Source organism: Delphinus delphis, chromosome X (genome assembly GCF_949987515.2).
Source record: "Delphinus delphis chromosome X, mDelDel1.2, whole genome shotgun sequence".
Classification (NCBI taxonomy): domain Eukaryota; kingdom Metazoa; phylum Chordata; class Mammalia; order Artiodactyla; family Delphinidae; genus Delphinus; species Delphinus delphis.
In genome coordinates, this window is record NC_082704.1 from 1,116,411 (window position 1) to 1,135,304 (window position 18,894).

General features: G+C 48.0%; 1 protein-coding gene across 2 annotated transcripts in view; it reads left to right on the top strand.

Annotated features, from left to right (window-relative positions):
• The window catches only part of GAB3 (GRB2 associated binding protein 3), a 57,784-nt gene that overhangs the window by 13,789 nt on the left and 25,101 nt on the right, over positions 1–18,894 (top strand). For both annotated transcript variants that reach the window (XM_060001831.1, XM_060001832.1), the window contains exons 2-4: positions 12,176–12,479; positions 14,492–14,705; positions 15,033–15,511. In XM_060001831.1, coding sequence (XP_059857814.1) covers positions 12,176–12,479; positions 14,492–14,705; positions 15,033–15,511 — 997 coding nt within the window. The remainder of the gene's footprint in view (positions 1–12,175; positions 12,480–14,491; positions 14,706–15,032; positions 15,512–18,894) is intronic.

Below are 18,894 nucleotides of genomic sequence, written 5' to 3' on the forward strand. Positions count from 1 at the left end.
GTCCCCTCCCAGGCCTCCTTTTCCGTGGTTGTTTCGGTTTATCACCACCAGCTCCTATTTCACAAGAAGCAAGTCTGTTACACTGTGGCTTTTAGTGCTGACGAGAAATCCGTGGTTTGGGGTCTTGGGCCCTGAGCATGGTGTAACTAGAAATTAAACTGAAGTTTAAACTGTACTTTAACTCCACCGAAATTTTCACACCAAAGGAGAACTCTCACATGGCCTTGCTGGAAAGAAGTACACACTTCACAGTCTTACACCCTAAAATGTTATTTTGGTCAATATTATAAGGTAAATATGAACGAAGTGAAATTACCTCCGAGACAGATGCTTGACTCAGAATGTTTTAATATTTGAGATCTTTTGAACTTTAAAGAACAGATCACTCTCACACTCCTTTAAACTATTTAGGCACAGAAAAAGATGCAAGCTTCTTCAGGAATCCTGATAGCAAATTCATAAAACTATAGATCAATCTCACTTCATAGAGACATGACAAACGAATTCCAGATGTGTTGAGTTTAAATGGAAGACAATGAAATATAGTTTCTACAAGAGGATGTTGTAGGATCTCAATCTGATCTGGGGCTGGGGAAAACCTTTCTAAACATGATAGCAAAACTATAAAGGGAAAGATAGATTTTTGCTATATGAGAATAAAACACTTCCATTCATTCATTTATTCATTCCTTCAGTCCTTCAGCAGATATTTACTGAGCATCTCCCGCATGCTGAGCACAATTTTAGGCACTGGCGCTTCAAAAACAACATAAACCTATAAGGCAAATGAGTTTATATCCTTAACTTCTAGGAAATAATCCTTGTAAATCATTAGGGAAAGGATCGGCATTGCAATGGAAAAATGGGCATAGAAGAAGGTCTACAAAGGGACGTGACACATAAGAAATAATATACAACCTCCTGAGACACCAGACAGATACACATTTAAACAACAAGGTGCCCTTTTTGCTCTCGCCTATGTGACTGCTGGATCTTGCGAAGAGGTTTCTGAGAAAGAAAGTAACTTATTTCTGAATACTTGTTTATGTAATTCCCCTCTGTGAAACTCATTGAAAAGAGTCCAAAATAGAGCAGGAGAATCTAACCAAGTCATGGAGAGCCCTGAGATCGGTTAGACTTCTCATCTCCTCCTGGAAGGGTACAGCTTTGACGAAATAGGAGAAAGATTTGTGAAGGATGCCACTGAAAAATCCTTAACTGAGGAACGAGAGGACAATGGTGTGGGCTTCTCCTCCACCCAGACCCTCAGGCTTTAGGAGCTGAGAGGGACCGTGAGGCGGACGGGACGAAAGCCAGACGCAGCAGGCAGCGCTCATCACTTCGCCGAGCAAACATTTCTGCATCCTGATTGGCACGTGCGTTCCCGGCATGCAGAAATGCACTGGGGTCAGCAGGGAGGAGGCCCAGGGAATTGGCCTTGAACTGTAAGCCATAAAGGGGTCTTCCTTCTAACAGATGTCTGTCCCTTGAGCCCAGCAAGTCGTGAAACCAAGCTGAAAGCCAGGCTGTTCTTTTCCTCTCTAGGTACCTGGGGACGAGTCTGCCGCCGGCAGGTGCCCTCTGGGAGCTCAGCTTCTCCCAGGCCGAAACTCGAGCTTAAGTCAACACTGGCATCCTGTGGGCTCCCGGGCGGAACCGCTTCTCTTGAGTCACAGTTTTGTGCTGGCCAGAGGCTGGGAGGCGGTTTTGGCAACTTCCTGCAGCCAAAACAGTGTTTCGTGCTGATGAGCTGCCCCGTAACCATCACTCTGGGGCCGTTAGCTGCCTGCCAGCTGGGACCTGTCTCCTGCCCGCTGTCTCCTCTTTCCGTCCCTCCTGCCCTCCGGCAGCTGAGTCACGGGTAGCACGAGTGTTAACAGCACCGACGGCTCCACTTCTGAGGAATGAATGTGTGGCTGTCGTGTCATGTTTTTGGAAAGCCTTCCCAGAGGCCGGTGTTAGGTCAATGCCCACCTCTATTTTTTCAGTCCTGTTATCATTTCCTTATTTAAATGTGAATATTTAATTCAGGCAGAATTTATTTGGATTACAGGTGGAATGAGCTAGACATTCGTTCATTTGTTCAACAAGATTGACTGAGCTTGCTCTTGGCACCAGGCACCGGGGGGAACATTTTAGAGAGATTTTTCTCAGCATTAAACCTCAGCTACCTTACATCCAATGACACAAGAGACCGGGTTTTCTGAATGCCTTCCAAATTCACATATTTCAGGAGAAAGAAGGGGTGGGCCTCCTGCTGGAGTGTGAGCTCATTTGTATAAAATAGGGCCAGATTTTCTCCTTTCCAAGACCTTTTGTCCTAGACTTGGTAACCAAGTCTACACTCTCATTCCATCCCAGTTGGTTCACATCACGCCTTTCCTCCTGTGTAGAGAATGCTGTAAGGACCTGTGTGCAGGTTAAATAATTTCATTTAATCCATCCAAAGCACTTCGACCAGTTCCCGGGACGTGCGTGTTACCTATTATTATTACTATTGTGCATTTCAAGGGGTCGGCGTCACCTCATGGTTCAGGGACTCCTTCGGAGATGGTCCCAGGAGCCCTCACCCCTGCGTGCTCAGCTTGAGCAGTGGCAAAGGAACGTCCCAAGGGGACACCCTTGGGTGTGAGGGTCATATTATTTCATTTGTCAGTGTCCAGTTCAGAAATGATGAGAAACCACCCAGGACGTTGAGTGGCGCTTAGGTCTCAGTACACGAGGAAGGTCAAGTCCACGTCACGTAGAGTGGCACACTTATCTCTGCCGAACAGTCCTCCTCAGGGTTCCTCCTTCCACATCACAGAGATCCAGGACTTGTCTGCCTCTCTTGACAAGGCCTGGAAGCGGAACCCGTGGGCCAGGCCGTCTCCAGGACAATCACAGGAAGCTATTCCACGCCTGCGACAAGTCCCGGCTCTATGTGGTGGCAGGCAGAAGGTTACAGGCCATCAGGCTGAAGGGTCACCAGCAATCCCGGCTCCTGGAAATTCCCGACCCACCGCCCTCGGGTCCCCTGGCTTTTGTGGTCCCCCTTGGCGAGGAAGTGGAAGGCGGAGAGAAGGGGCCCCCTTGAGTAAAGCACAGCAGAAAATAGAACATTCACCAGGACTTTGTTTCACTTTGTTTCTTTTTCAATGATGTTCGCCTTTTGCAACACATAACCGCACCCCAAACTTCCTGAGTGTTTTCAAGGTGACACCACTGGGAAGAAAATGGGAGCTGAGCTTAAAGGAGCGGGTCTTGGGAAGTTACTATAAACCCCCAAGTTGTTACCAAACGCTTTCTTTCATCTCGCGTTCTGGGACCACATCCAAGATTCCTGGGGGCCTTACAAATGGCAGTCCTGATGGAGTTGTTAGGTTTTCTAAACACTCACTAACATTTACCAAGTATCCTTTAATAGCAGCACAAGGAGAAGAAAAGCACAGTGGGGGGGGGGGGATGTGTTCCAGTCAGAAGAAGGTTTTCTGGACACGCACTGACATTTACCAAGTATCCGTTAATAGCAGCACAAGGAGAAGAAAAACACAGTGGGGGGGAATGTGTTCCAGTCAGAAGATGGGGGATGAAGAAAGATGTAAAAGGAAATGAAAAGTCGGTCAATGAGACAAGAGCCAGGCTTCAGTCCTCTTGCCTCTTTCCCTCCGTGTCTTCTGGACTCCAGCGAAGAATGTTTGTGTGTGAGGGGACAGAAAGATTCCACTTTGGAGCTAGATCGGAGAAACAGCTTTGACAGTTCCACGAGGCAGGACAGCCTGCGGAAAGCTAACACTCCATCTCTCTGAGGACCAGCTTCTTTAAGCTGGTCAAGGAAAATTAGCTGCCTTGACCACTTCACAAGATGATAAATACAAGTTGTTCCATTCGGGGGACATGACACAATAACAGTACCTGCCCGGTCATAAAGCAGCCTCTGATTCAGCTTCGACCCCTGCCCTCCCTCAGGCCCACTGTGTCTTCCACCATTTGGCCACCACCCCCTCTTTAGCTTCATCCTCTGTCACTCTAACCTTCCCGGCACCCACAAATTCGTCCCCGTGGTATATTCTGTCATAGCACATGGCCCTCGAGACCGTCATGTGCATCCTGCGAGCGGGGCCTGGTAATGCTCATCTCCGCATCCCCCACATGCGGCCCATTCCATGAACATCTTTGTGCCGTTAAGCTTTTCCAGCCAGCCCTCCCCCCAGTCCTGCCCTCACAGAGCACACAGGCTAGATGGGCACAGGCTAGAGTCCCAGGGCGAGCTGGAGACCAGCCGATGTTCACTGGCCAGGTCTTGGTTTCTAAAGTTCCTCCTGCAGCCTGACAGATAAGGCCCCTGCGAGAACAGCTCAGAAGCCAGGGCAGCACGGAGCACATCCACAGGTCCAAAGGGGAAGAGGCCTGCACAGTTCCTTGGGCAGCTTGAGTCGAAAACTGCCCTGGCTCAGATGACAGTAATATTGAAGGATCAAAACCCACAGTTCCAAGTGCAGCTCGATGGAGGTTTTGTTCCCTCAGCCCGAGTTGGAAAGCTGGGCGATGCCGGCAGCTTGCGGATGGGTCCTGTGCACATGCGGAGGAAATGATTTCATAGCTTTGGGATTTCACCGCTGCAGAGGGGTCAGGGGGCCAATTCCGCTGAAACAAAGGGACAGTAATCACTCTGGCCAGAAGAGCAGTTTAAATCAGAGGTGTCTCTTTCCAGCCTCAGAGACTTGCAGGACGTTTCTCAGTTCACTTCAGTGTCTTTTGACGATGGATACAATCCAGACAGGGCACTTCACTTTTATTGGAGTGAATTCTGGAGCCCAAGAAGTGAAACTTGCTTAACCCAGCCAGGTTTATTTTATTGTGCAAATAGAACTGAGTGTAGGAATAAAGTGCTCAAACTTTGAACCTTTGTCCATGGTAATCTGCAGCCTCAATAGCCTGTGTTATTAACTGACAAAGGCTCGTCTTAGAAATGTGTAGCTAGGGCTTCCCTGGTGGCACAGTGGTTAAGAATCCGCCTGCCAATGCAGGGGACACGGGTTCAATCCCTGGTCCAGGAAGATCCCACATGCCACGGAGCAACTAAGCCCGTGCGCCACAACTACGGAGCCTGTGCTCTAGAGCCCGCGAGCCACAACTACTCAGCCCGTGTGCCACAACTACTGAAGCCCGCGAGCCTAGAGCCCGTGCTCCACAACGAGAGAAGCCACCGCACTGAGAAGCCCGCGCACCGCAACAAAGAGTAGCCCCCGCTCGCCGCGACTAGAGAAAGCCGGTGCGCAGCAACGAAGACGCAACGCAGCCAAAAATAAATAAAATAAATTAATTAAGAAAAAGAAATGTGTAGCTGACACCCCAGTGTACTCAATGTGTGGACAGAGCATTTACTGTGTTGGAGTTTAAAGGCTCGGACCAAGCCTTGCCTGACTGCCTAATGTCCAGCTTCGAGAACTTGTCTGTCTGGTTCCCCATCACATCCCCAGTTCCTAGCACGTAAATATGTGGTGAGTAAATCCTGGTGATGAGGTTTGTTATGAACCCACAAAGCTAGTCATATTTCTCAAGAGTTGTGTTTTAAACCTAGGTCCAGGGCACTGTGAAATCATGTGGAATTAGTTCACTCAACAAGTATGAGCATAGTCTCAAAGCTGGACCTTAGGCATGGGTCTGAAGTTTCTGGGAAAGATCTAGGTTGGAAACATAATTTTGTAAATCATCAGAAAATAGATGGTTGTTAAGAGAAATGATACTGGGTGAGGCCATGAGGGAGAGTGTGTGAAGTTCAATAAGGGAAAGCCATCCAGAACAGTGTGTGTGTGTGTGTGTGTGTGTGTGTGTGTGTATGCACGCACGCGCACACGTTTTTTTTTTTAATTAATTAATTTTATTTTGACTGCGCTGGGTCTTAGTTGCGGCATGCATGTGGGATCTAGTTCCCTGACCAGGGATCGAACCTGGGCCCCCTCCATTGGGAGTGCGAAGTCTTAACCACTGGACCACCAGCGAAGTCCCTGCACACATGTTTGTGATGACAGAAGGTCCATGAATTTCATCATGTTTTCTAAGGGGTTCACAACCCATAAAAGGATAGGAATTCAGTGTTGAAATGGTCCATCTTGAACTCCCTTTGCATCCTTGGCCAGTTAGGTACCTTTAGAAAGGGCACTGCTTCTACACATCACAATCTGTAGAGATGCTTGTTAAAATGCACATTCCTGGGCCCCAAGCCAGGCCTGGTGAGTAAGCCTTTCTGGACGTGAGGTCCAGGAATGTGCATTTTTAGCAGGTCCCTGGGGAGTCTGTTCATTTCTCCCCAGGGAGCTGCTAAAAATGCACTTCCGGTTCACTGAGCACTTCTTTGATGCTTAAGGTGTTGTTCTACACATCCAGTGAATTTTTCATTTCAGATATTGTACATTTACCTCCACAAGTTCCATTTTGTTCTTGTCTATATCTTCTATCTCTGTCCTCATTATCACATTTTCCTTTAAATGTCATACATTATAAGAGCTGTTTTAAACATACTGTGTGCTTATTCCATCATCTCTGTCATTTTTTTTTTTTTTTTTTTTTGCGGTACGCGGGCCTCTCACTGCTGTGGCCTCTCCCGCTGCGGAGCACAGGCTCCGGACGCGCAGGCTCAGCGGCCACGGCTCACGGGCCCAGCCGCTCCGCGGCACGTGGGATCTTCCCGGACCGGGGCACGAACCCGTGTCCCCTGCATCGGCAGGTGGACTCTCAACCACTGTGCCACCAGGGAAGCCCATCTCTGTCATTTTTAGGTCTCTGTCTGTTGTATGATTTTTCTCCTGATTATGAACCACATTTTTGTGCTTCTTTGCATTTCTAGTAATTTGGGGAAAATGCTCTACATCATAAACATTATATTGTTGAGTGTCTGAGTTTCATTGTCTTCCTTTAAAAAGTGTTGAGCTGTCTTTGTCAGGTAATTCACTAACTTGAAAGCTTCTGAGGTGTGGCCTGTCTAGAGTCTCTGCTGGATGTTTCAGGTTTCCCCACTTGAGCTGGTCTGAGTATCTCCCAGCCCTGTGTGAGCTCGGTAGTCATTCACTTTGTGGGTGTCCAGGCGTTGTTTCTGGATTCACCTCATGGGGTTTCACCCAACAGATGTGGGTGTTAGTATCCAGCCGACGTCCCGTGAGGGAATTCCCAGGTGGATTTCTGCAGCTCTTTCTTTACCCTCTTTTCAGCACCCTCCTCTTTGGTGCCTTTCCCTACAAATTCCAGCTGCCTCAGCCGTCCAGAATGCTGCTCTGTCTTGGCAACTCTGCCAGTCATATTACATTAGGGCCCCCACCCTAGTGACCTTATTTTAACTTGATACCTCTGTAAAGATCCTGTCTCCAAATAAGGTTACCTTCTGAGGTATTGAGGCTTAGGACTTCAACATAGGAAGTTTGGGGGTGGGGGGGAAACACTTCAGTCCATAACAGGGAAACTCAGATTCAAGTCTCAGTCCCTCTTCCCTGGATGGGAAGCCCGCCATTGCACAGCAGCCACCTCAGCCTTGCAAGAAACCAGCCAGGAGGTGTTTGTAAACACAGAATCAGCAACGGGCCTGGGATCTCAACACACCTTCCTAGGGGAGTTCAGTTTTACCTTCTTCATATTTGAGAAATGAGCACAAACACCTTTCCACAAGGTTACAGGATGTCGCAGGGTTTTGTTGCTGGAGTTGATACTGGTGGGCTGCCTGAAAAGGCTGATGGGAAACATCTTTCTATGGTCAGAGCTAGAAGAGCCCTCAGGGCCCATCAGTGTGCAGTGGGAGAAGCGATTTGCCCAGGGCAAACTGACAGTGTTTTGCTGTGGAATCCCGCAATCCTGCCCTTGTGAAATGTGAACATCTCCCCAGTTGGAAGAGCCAGCAGCCCCCGGGTCCCGCCGTGCTCAGTGCCTGGCCCATAGTGAATGCAGCATGAACATGCCCTATCCAGAGAAATCTCTTCTTTGCGTTTTTAAATGTTTTTATCACTCAAAAGAGCATCCCCTAGTCACTATAATACAGTGGAATGTCACTCAGCCATAAAAAAGAGTGAAATAATGCCACCTGCAGCAACAGGGATGGACCTAGACATGATCATACTGGGTGAAGTCGGTCAGACAGAGAAAGACAAATACCGTATGATATCACTTATATGTGGAATCTAAAATATGACACAAATGAATCTATGAAACAGAAGCAGACTCGCAGACATAGAAGAGAAGCTTATAGTTACCAAAGGGGGTGGGGGAGGGATAAATTAGGAGTTTGAGATTAGCAGATACACACTATTATATATAAAATAACCAACAAGGACCTACCGTATAGCACAGGGAACTATATTCAGTATCTATCGCATAATAACCTATGATGGAAAAGAATCTGAAAAAGAATATATGTCTAACTGAATTGCTGTGCTGTACACCTGGAACTAACACAACCCTGGAAATCGACTATTCTTCAATAAAAAATAATCCCACAGAAAATTTCTCATACATCTTTTAAGACTCATTTACTCCATAGATCACCTCTGTTCTTTCTTTTTCTTGTCATTTGTCTGTTGAAGAACCTGGGCCTTTGATCACAGAATTTCCCACTGTCTGGCTTTGCGGGTGGAACTTCCACGTCTGCTGGTTCCTCTTCATAAGTTAGCAACTGTTGAGGCTGAACACCTCTACCTATGATTTCGCTGTGGACAGCAGAATGGTGAGATTCTAATTCTATCATTGGTTTTCCTTTGTTAAGCAGAATACCTTTATGAAAAGATAATGAAGTGGTTCCATCACAGCCTCTGAGGATGACAAATTCTTTTTTCTCTTTTAATATCATGATGAACTCCCAGATTGAAACATATCTGATGGATTTCAAGCCACCGTAATGATTATATTTATTAAAGCTCGAATTGTTCCATCCTCGACCAGTGGGAGTACCTTCAGGTTGGCTCCTGAGTCCCTTTGATAACTTCCGTGTGGAGCAGCGTCACTACGAAGGCTTCACTTCGGTGCTGGCCGCTTGCTTTCAAGGGTCTTTGTCACATGTCTCTCACTTCCAGAAGCCCAGAAACCTGGTTTCACCTACTCAGCAAAGAGCTCCAAGAACACGTTATTTCTGCTTTTCTTTTCTTTTTTTTTTTAACATCTTTATTGGAGTATAATTGCTTTACAATGGTGTGTTAGTTTCTGCTTTATAACAAAGTGAATCAGTTATACATATACATATGTCCCTATATCTCTTCCCTCTTGCGTCTCCCTCCCTCCCACCCTCCCTATCCCACCCCTCCAGGCGGTCACAAAGCACGGAGCTGATCTCCCTGTGCTATGCGGCTGCTTCCCACTAGCTATCTATTTTACGTTTGGTAGTGTATATATGTCCATGCCACTGTCTCACTTTGTCCCAGCTTACCCTTCCCCCTCCCCATATCCTCAAGTCCGTTCTCTAGTAGGTCTGTGTCTTTATTCCTGTCTTACCCCTAGGTTCTTCATGACATTTTTTTTTCTTAAATTCCATATATATGTGTTAGCACACGGTATTTATCTCTCTCTTTATGACTTACTTCACTCTGTATGACAGACTCTAGGTCTATCCACCTCATTACAAATAGCTCAATTTCGTTTCTTTTTATGGCTGAGTAATATTCCATTGTATATATGTGCCACATCTTCTTTATCCATTCATCCGATGATGGGCACTTAGGTTGTTTCCATCTCCAGGCTGTTGTAAATAGAGCTGCAATGAACATTGTGGTACATGACTCTTTCTGAATTACGGTTTTCTCAGGGTATATGCCCAGTCGTGGGACTGCTGGGTCGTATGGTAGTTTTTTTATTTGTAGTTTTTTATTTATTTATTTATTTGTAGTTTTATTTTATTTGTAGTTTTTTAAGGAACCTCCAAACCTGCGGGAGGGCGTGCTGGCGAGTTTCGCACGCAGGCTGTGCTAGGCGCTGCTGCTTCCTTGGCCCTTCTTCAGCGTCAGCTCGGCTACCACGTCGCCCCGGAGGATGTCTCTTGTGTATGCCCGTAGCATTTTGGCTCTCCCTTATTGTAGCACTGATCTCGCTGACTGCAGTTGTCTGTTTATCCATGTGCCCACTTCCCCTGCTGCCCACGAGACTGAGTGGCAGGGCCCGTGGCTTGTTGACCAGTGGCTAGCATATTAGGGTGCCAACAGATAGTTGCTGAATGAATGTCTGTGTCATTCTTCTCCTACCAGGGCGCTCCTTACCCGGGCTTGAAATCTATCCATTTCATATTTCCACGCCTCTCGGCATCCCAGCTACATGGTGAGCTCTTTCAGGGACCAGTTCTAACCCCCTTCCCCATCTCCACCATCTGGCAGGATGCATTGTGGACCCCTCCCCCGCTGCCCACCAACACTGTTATTAAAGGATAAGAAATGTGTTTCTATAAAACTAAGAGCAGTTAACTTGAAACTTGTTTCAGCATCCAATTTGACTTCCTCTTTTAGAATCATTTTTGGGAAGTACAACAAAGTTCCTCTTCACATTTCCCTACCAAAGTGGCCTTTGGAAAGTTTGGGGTACCCCGGGCACCCCAGGGCGTTCTCTCATCCTGACGGTGATGCGGGAGCTCCTTCCACCCCATCCAGTACCATGTTTTTGTGACAGGAATTTACTGAATGATTAATGCTTCTCTCCCTCGTCCATCACTCCCAGGAGCCTACAAACATGCTGTTATTTCTCTTGTCTTAAAAACAAGGACTTAATTACACTGCTTTGTCCCTCTTCCAAGTGGCCAGATCTCTCCTTAGAGCTTTACACCATCATTGAAGGCACGGTTTCCTCCTCTCTGTCCCAACCCCATGTGGGGTGACCGCCACCCTTCTGATGCTGCCTCTTGCCATGGCCTCAAAGCAGCTTTCAATTCTGAGCCATGATTGCAGGTCGGGTGTGAGAGCCCCCTCTCCCTCTTCATGGCCTCAGATCTGATGCTCTGCTGCCTCAGATCTCCCAGCCCCTGGGCAGGAAGGGAGCTGAGAACACTGCACACGGTGCCCTTTCCCTTTTCTCCCGGCCTCTGGATGAAAGCTGGTGGGCATATAAACATGTCAGGCACACCTGAAGCTGCAGTGGCACGCAGAGCATCATTCTCTTTTCTTTTTTGGTCATGGTAAGCTTTGCCAGACCATCTGACCTCAAGGTTTGGCTCTCCCATATTCCTGTAGCACTAAAGGCAGTTCCCTCCTATTGTTACGGTGCTTCTCCGCAGGGAATAGAGGATCCTTTAGGCCAGACAGTGCCTGCCCCACGCCCCGGCCCCCAGCCCTCATGACAGGCTGACCTAGGGGGGTGGATGCAGAAGTGTCTTCCATCTTTACAAAAAAATCCCTGGACCCCAGAACTCTCCCCCTTTACAGTCAGACATCTCTAAAGAATTGCCCACAGTCCCCTCTCTCTTTTTTTTAACTTCATATTTAGTGAACCTTCCACCCTCACTTGAGTTCAAATCTATTCGTACAGCTTCTTAGCTGTGTGACCTTGGGCTCATGAATTTCTCTGAACCTCAATGTTTTCATACATAAAATGGACATAAAAATAGCTACCTGTCCCATGGGATAGTTTTGGAGATGAAATAGGTTGTGGTAAAGCCCTTAGAAAACAGTCTGTCACATAGGAAACAGAACCAGCACGTTACTTAATTCTCTGAGAATTGTACTTGTATTTTAATCTTCATTTTGGGGATTTTACAGAAAGACAATCACATCAACTTCAGCTAATGGTAACCCTCTTTCCTCTCCAATGTACACTATTCTTCTTTTCTTGTTGAGCAATTCTCTACAAGTCAAATGACCACATTAGACGGCACTGATTTGAGTGTATGATACTGGCTTTTGGCTTGAGGTAGACAGTGATAAGAAAGCTTCCTTCTTGTTCTGCATTATTGTTTTTTTTTTAAAAATGCATGGGCACACATAAATTTGCACTGCACGCCTTTGCTGCATCACTTGTGATGACTGCATAGCTCTCATCAACCTGGGGGTGTGAGTCTCATCACTACGCTCCCCAGTGATGACCGATCATTAAAATCACTGGTGAAAGGCGACTTGAAGAGGCTGCGTGGGTCCTTTCAGACAACGCCGCCGGCTGGGCCTCGCACCTCACTGTTACGGTGGGCAGTGTCCTCGTCCGGCCGGCAGAGTCTGAGAAGCCGTGTCCTCTTGCCTCCCCGCAGGCCTGGCGCAGGCGCTGGTTCGTGCTGCGGCGGGGCCGCCTGAGCGGCGACCGCGACGTCCTGGAGTACTACCGAAGCCAGCGCGCCCGCAAGCCCATCCGCACCATCGACCTCAGCGAGTGCGCCGTCTGGAAGCACGCGGGCCCGGGCTTCGTTCGTAAGGAATTCCAGAACCATTTCGTGTTCATTGTCAAGACTGCATCTCGCACGTTCTATCTGGTGGCCAAGACCGAGGAAGAAATGCAGGTGTGGGTGCACAGCATCAGTCAGGTCTGCAACCTCGGCCACCTGGATGACAGCGCAGGTAAGAGCGGACAGGGGGCTCCCGAGGCTAAGGGCGGGCGGGGGCCGCTGCGCTTGTGCCAAGGAGCTCCGGAAAGGACCCGGCGGCCGAGCCACGAGCCACGTGCGCTGCCCCCGGAGCGTGACGGGCCACTTCGGTGGCTTCAAAGCCTCACCTTGGCTTTGCTCTCGTGAGCTACAGGGAGCGCATGCAGTGAAAGCAAAACGTGGGTGGGGACGTCCTGTACAGCTCTGATTTTCCCCATGCTGCTGCTGCCGGTTTTTCTAGAAATATCGAATATCGCTGTCTTTAAAAGATTCTAGGAACTCCAGCTTTTCTGTTGCCTACCGGGTTGTTCAGTACTAGAAGGTAGAAAGAACTAAGCTACTTGTCTTGGGCAGGTAACGTTTCCTCTTATCTCCAAGTGGCTCAAGGTCTCTGCAACGGAAATGAGCTCTAAGTTTGCTGTGAGCCATTTCTGGGCAGTGGAAGCAAATGACCCATGAGGCTCTTTTTCTCTCACCCTTGCTCTCTCTCTTTTATACACACACGCGCACACACACACACACACATACTGCCCTTTCTATATAATGTACTGGGTATAAAGCTCTCGGGCTTACAGTGAACTCTCCTTCATGGATTTTGTTCTTGAGGCCCTGGCACCATGCCCTGATCTTCAAACTATGAGACTTCGAGTCTGCTTTCTTTTAGTCTCTTAGTCTAGCCCGCAGAACCTTACCCCTAAATCCCATGGTCTACAGTTGCTTCAGCATTTCCGTCCTTACTGGTGCTTATCGTCTTCCACTGAAATACCCACATTCTAACGCTCGGTGGCGCCGAAGAGTCAGAGTTGCATCTCTCTTTAGACAGACGTGCGGGTGTGTGCGCTTCCTGCCAGCAAAGTCCTTTTCTTTTCATGAGCCAGGGAAGCTACTCAGTCACGCCGCTGCTCACTCTTCACCCCAGTCCATACATTCTGCCCACACCAGATACATATTTTTGTGTCATGTTATATGTCTCCTCTGTTTGTTTCCTCATCTGGGAGTTATGCTAAAATATAGATACATAACATGTGTCCCGATATCCTAAGGGGAACAGAAACAAGTAAGGCACCAGGCATAAAACAGAAAGCTCTGGCCTGAAGTTGGAGGAAGCCGGAACCCCCCATGACCTCTTTTGTTCCCTGTAGCCCCCCTCAGTTTTGACGAGGATGTAGGGGCTAACTGGTCATCTGAGAACCAAGCCTGTATTAGCTCGTCTCATCCCCAGACGGATTCTGTGGCATATGTAGCATGAACATAAGCACTTTACAGATAAGGAAGCTTGGAGCAAGCGGGCAACTTGCCCAAGGTCAGGACAGCTATATACTAGAGCCTGGACTTGAACCCAGGCAGTTCTGGACGACTCTGACTCAGGAATCCTGCATTCCTGCCAACTTGGTTCAAAAGGGAAATAGAAGCAGGCCTTTCATTGGGAGTTTATGAATGTGGGCTTTCCAGCCATCACAACTCTTTCTTTCTTTCATTCCTTTTCTTAGACATCACTAACAGTCAATCATTAACGCTGTGAGGGCAGAGTTAGAAGGGTTCCAGGCACACAGTAGGTGGAAGAGTAGGTATCTCTACATATGCATGTCTGCATATGTGCCCAAATGCTTATGTAAGTCTATGTACATATATTTGTTATGCATAAATGTGTGCGTATATATATATAAAATGTAAGTATATTTGTTGAGTGAATAAACAGTGATGCAGAGCTGTGGCCGAGGGCCATGAAGAGGCTGTGTGAAGACTATCTAACTGCAGATTTTTAGGCCAAGAGTCCTTGGGTTTTTGCTCTTAATTGATTCAGCACTTCACTCTTGGAACATTGGCCTTCTTCCCCAGACATTGTTTATAGCTTGGGGAAACGGTCTCCATCAGTACAAACACCAGCTGTGATTTGCATCTTCTCTTCGGCCTCTCAGATGCCATTTGAGAAACTGTGTTCTAGCCATTCTTAAACATTCAGCTGGGAAATGATTTCTCCTGCAGATTGTGTGGAGAGTGGCTCTCGCGCGCCTTCCTGCGTGCAGCCCTCTGCCGCCAGCTCCCTTTGCACCGCCCCTGCTGTCAGCTCCCTGCCAAGAGATGACCCAAGCGCTAGTACTGTAGCCACTGAGGAAACCGGAAGTGAGTCAGAGTTTCTCTTCCTTCCTGATTATCTGATTCTATCCAACTGCGAGACGGGAAGACTGCACCACGCCAGGTACGCCTCCAGCCGTTTAGCTGTAGCATCTTCTAGTGGGTGTGTGTGCACTCCCCTCTCTTCCTGCTGCCGTCAGAATGACTCATGCATCTCAGCGCTGTGGCTTTCCTTTCCAACCTTGCATTTTCATACGTACCTTACACTTAGAGGATGAAAAAAATCAACGAGCCATTTTTTTCCCCTGCATCAAGGGGTTGGTGTCACTGAGTGTGGTAGAGGTGACATTAGAGGCATGGGTGGGTGGGTGCCGAGGGTGTAGCAGTATCAACTACCGCTGCCGGGGACTCGCTGCCTCTCAGTCAAATGTATGTGCTTTTCTTCCTTCAGTCTCCCCACCAGATGTGACAGCTGGTCAAACTCGGAGCGCTCACTGGAACAGGGGTCCTTCGACGACGTTTTTGTGGACGGCCCGCAGCCGCTGCCCTCCGGGAACCTGGCCTGCCCCTCACGCCCTGGGAACAGTTCTCAAGAGGCCCCTTCCACGAGGCCCCCGGCTGCCCTGATCTGCACGAGACATGTCAATGGCCCGTCCAGGGACCACTTTTCTTTACCGGTGCTGGAAACTTCCTTAAACTCCACCGTCCAGGTAGATCAAAACCAAGCTTCCTTGCCCTACGGGGTAAAAGAACTAGATGTTATGTCCAACATGCCACCTCCCCGCCCCCCCAAGCCAAGCCATCTCTCTGAACGGCGCCATGAGGAGCAGCTCCTGTGCGGTGGGCCCGGTAGCATCAAGAAGCCGGAAGGCACTGTGGTACCGAGAAGAATCTCTCTCTCTGGTTTAGATAACATGAGAACCTGGAAAGGTAAGTGTCAGATGCTAAGCTTCGGTACCGAGAGAAGCCTGGCTTCTCTTTCCTCCTTGTGTCCACATGAGGACGTTGTCCAGCGTCCTTTGCTCAGGCCAGTCCAGTGTCCCGGCAGGGTCAGGCTCTGGGTGGAAGCGCACACCCCGAGCAGCAGCCCTCACTCCCAGGCTCCCCACCCGCCCCACCGGGAGAGGCATGCGTGGGTCCCTGTAGATGCTGAAAGAAGTCAGACCCCTGGTCCCCTAGCCATGCCCTTGCCCACACGAGACCACGCTCCTGGTGTCTGTTTGGAGCCACTCTGGGACCCACTTGGTACAGAATGCGGTGTCTTTTGCCAAAGCTGGGCCCAGTTCCATCCGTTTCCTTTCACATGCAGACTGAGCACTGAGGTGGGAGGCCATACCTCTTGTCTCTAGTTTTCGACAATCCGATCAGCCTCATCCATCATCCCACCTGACACGTTCTTTCCAAATTCTACCCGGCTGAAGTGATGTGGCCTTTTGCCGAGCTATCGCCATCGAGGTAATGCTAACCTAGCCCTATCAGCTTGCTCCCTGTTTGGCCTTTTTCTGGAACTCTGTTGCTTCTCACAGGTTGCCTTGCATGCGCACTCTCTCTCTCTCCCTCCCTCTCTCTCTCTCTCCCTCCCTCTCTCTCCCTCTCTCCCCTCTCCTCTTCTCTATCTCCATCCAAACGTTGGATTCTTTCACACGAAGGTAAACAAAGGCTAAAACTCATTGAAATGGAGGTTTTGACCATGAAACAAAGACCAAAACAACAGTGCTGGATGGAAGCCAAATGGCTCTGGTAAGGCAGAGGGGAACGTCCCATGGACTGCTGTGCCCTCCACATGGAGCTCCCCCAGGAACCGATGTCTGTACGTGGCGGCAGAGTGGGGTCAGGTTCGCTATCATCCTCGTGGGGCTCCAGTGACCTGGCAGCCGTGATTGTCCCCGAGGCCCTCCAGCCCCCTCTGCCATCGGTGAAGTGCCCGTGGCGGGGAGTCTGCATCTCAGCTCTGCTGTCTCCCATCGGGCCCCTGCCCCAGCCTGCACCACTGCCACTCTCTTTTTTGGGGGGGGAGGGGCTACTAAATTATTTTATTGGAAGGAATAGTAGAAATGAAAGAACTTAAGTGGGTGTTTTGGTACAACTTATAGAAAAGGTAAAGGTAACCACGACATTCATGCCCCGCCTGGGCGACCAGGGAAGTCACCCGCCGAGGCTGGCTCGTCACCGTGTTCCAAGGTGTGCTTGTCAGAGAGACACAAGCTGGTGTCGTGGTCACCCAGTTCGTTGATGGATCTCACCTCTTATTCAGGTGATGAGTCTCAGTGAAATGACACAAGCTGGGGGTCGTGTTGTCAGTCGTCACTTTTTTCCAAGTGCAACACATTCTGTTGCATTCAGCTGCTTGCTCTCCAAGTCGTCATGGTTTAATTTCTTGATTTCATGACGATTTGGGGATTCAGCCACCTTGTTGGTTCTGCCCAAACAGTGTCGAACAGGAAGAATTTCTGGAAACGATTAAACAATACAGAAATACATACTATCTCTTCTTTTTAAAGCATAAATGAAATCTGAATATATTTACTGTAATACAACTCGTTATCCTGAGATCACACCACCACCATTCTTGCCTGCCTCTAATCTGTTTTCCACACGCAGTCAAGTGGTATCTTACAAAATGTAAATCAGATAGTCAGTTCCTTGCTAAAAACCAATCTAGGGCTTCCCTGGTGGCGCAGTGGTTGAGAGTCCGCCTGCCGATGCAGGGGACACGGGTTCGTGCCCCGGTCCGGGAAGATCCCACATGCTGCGGAGCAGCTGGGCCCGTGAGCCATGGCCGCTGAACCTGTGCGTCCGGAGCCTGTGCTCCACAACGGGAGAGGCCACAACGGTGAGAGGCCTGTGTACCGCAAAAAAAAAAAAAAAAAACGAAAAACAATCTAACGACTTCTCTTTGCACTTGGGATAAAATCTAAATTTCTTAGCATAGCGTGCAAGGCCCACCGGGATCTATCATGCCTACATCCCTTATCCTTCTTTTATTTTTCTTCCGGTTTTATTGAGATGTAATTGATGTACAGCACTGTATGAGTTTAAGGAATACAGAATGATCTGACTTACATACGTCATGAAATGATGACCACAGTGTTTTGTGAGCATCTGTCATCTCATGTAGATACAACATTAAACAAATAGAAAAAAAATTTCCTTCTGATGAGAACTCTTAGGAGTTACTCTTTCTGTGGTACGCGGGCCCCTCACTGTTGTGGCCTCTCCCGTTGCGGAGCACAGGCTCCGGACGTGCAGGCTCAGTAGTTGTGGCTCACGGGCCCAGCCGCTCCGCGGCACATGGGATCTTCCCGGACCGGGGCACGAACCCGCGTCCCCTGCATCGGCAGGCGGACTCTCAACCGCTGCGCCACCAGGGAAGCCCAGGAGTTACTCTTGTTAACAGCTTTCATATATGACACACAGCACTGTTATTTATATTTATCTTGTCCTGCATTCCATCCCTAGTACTTATTTTTCTTAGAACTGGAGGTTTGTACTTTTTGACCACCTTCAGACCTTCATCCAATTCCCCCTCCCCCAATGCCATACTCTCAACTAGGAGTGAAAGCGCAGAGTCCTAACCACTGAACCACCAGGGAATTCCCCTTCTTATTTTATTTCTGTCTGTGATTTATATGGTTTTTAGTGAAGTCTTGCACATCTCATTAATGTATTCCCATGCATTTGTTATTTTTACGTGATTGCGAATGGTATTTTACTTTAAATAATTTCTTTGCTGTTGCATGCAAATAAATTAGCTTTATATTTTGATTTTGTATCTACCTTTTCTAAACTATATATTTATTTGCATTTTCTTTGTATACAAACATATCACATGCAAATACTAATAACTTTGTGTTTTCTTTTATAACATATCTTTCATTTTCTTTTTCTTATGTCAGTGCTTGGGCTAGGAAGGCCAGGACATCTTTGAATAGTAGTATTAATTACAGGTATCCTTGCCTTATTCCCAATCTCACATGGAAAGCTTCCAGTGTTTCACCATTCTAATGTGGTTTGCAGCAGACTTTTGTAGACACCATTCATTAGATTAAGGACATTCTCTGATATTCCTACTTTGCCAAATGTTATTTTTAAAAATCATGAAAGGGTATTGAATTTATTGAAACATTTTATGATCATGTGATTTTTTTTCCCTTTATCCTGTTAATGTGAAGAACTTCACTGGCCAATTATTTTTTGCAGTATAGTTGGTTTACAATATTATATTAGTTTCAGGTATATAGCATAGTGATTCAGTATTTTTACAGATTATACTCCATTAAAAGTTATTACAGGGAATTCCCTGGCAGCCCAGT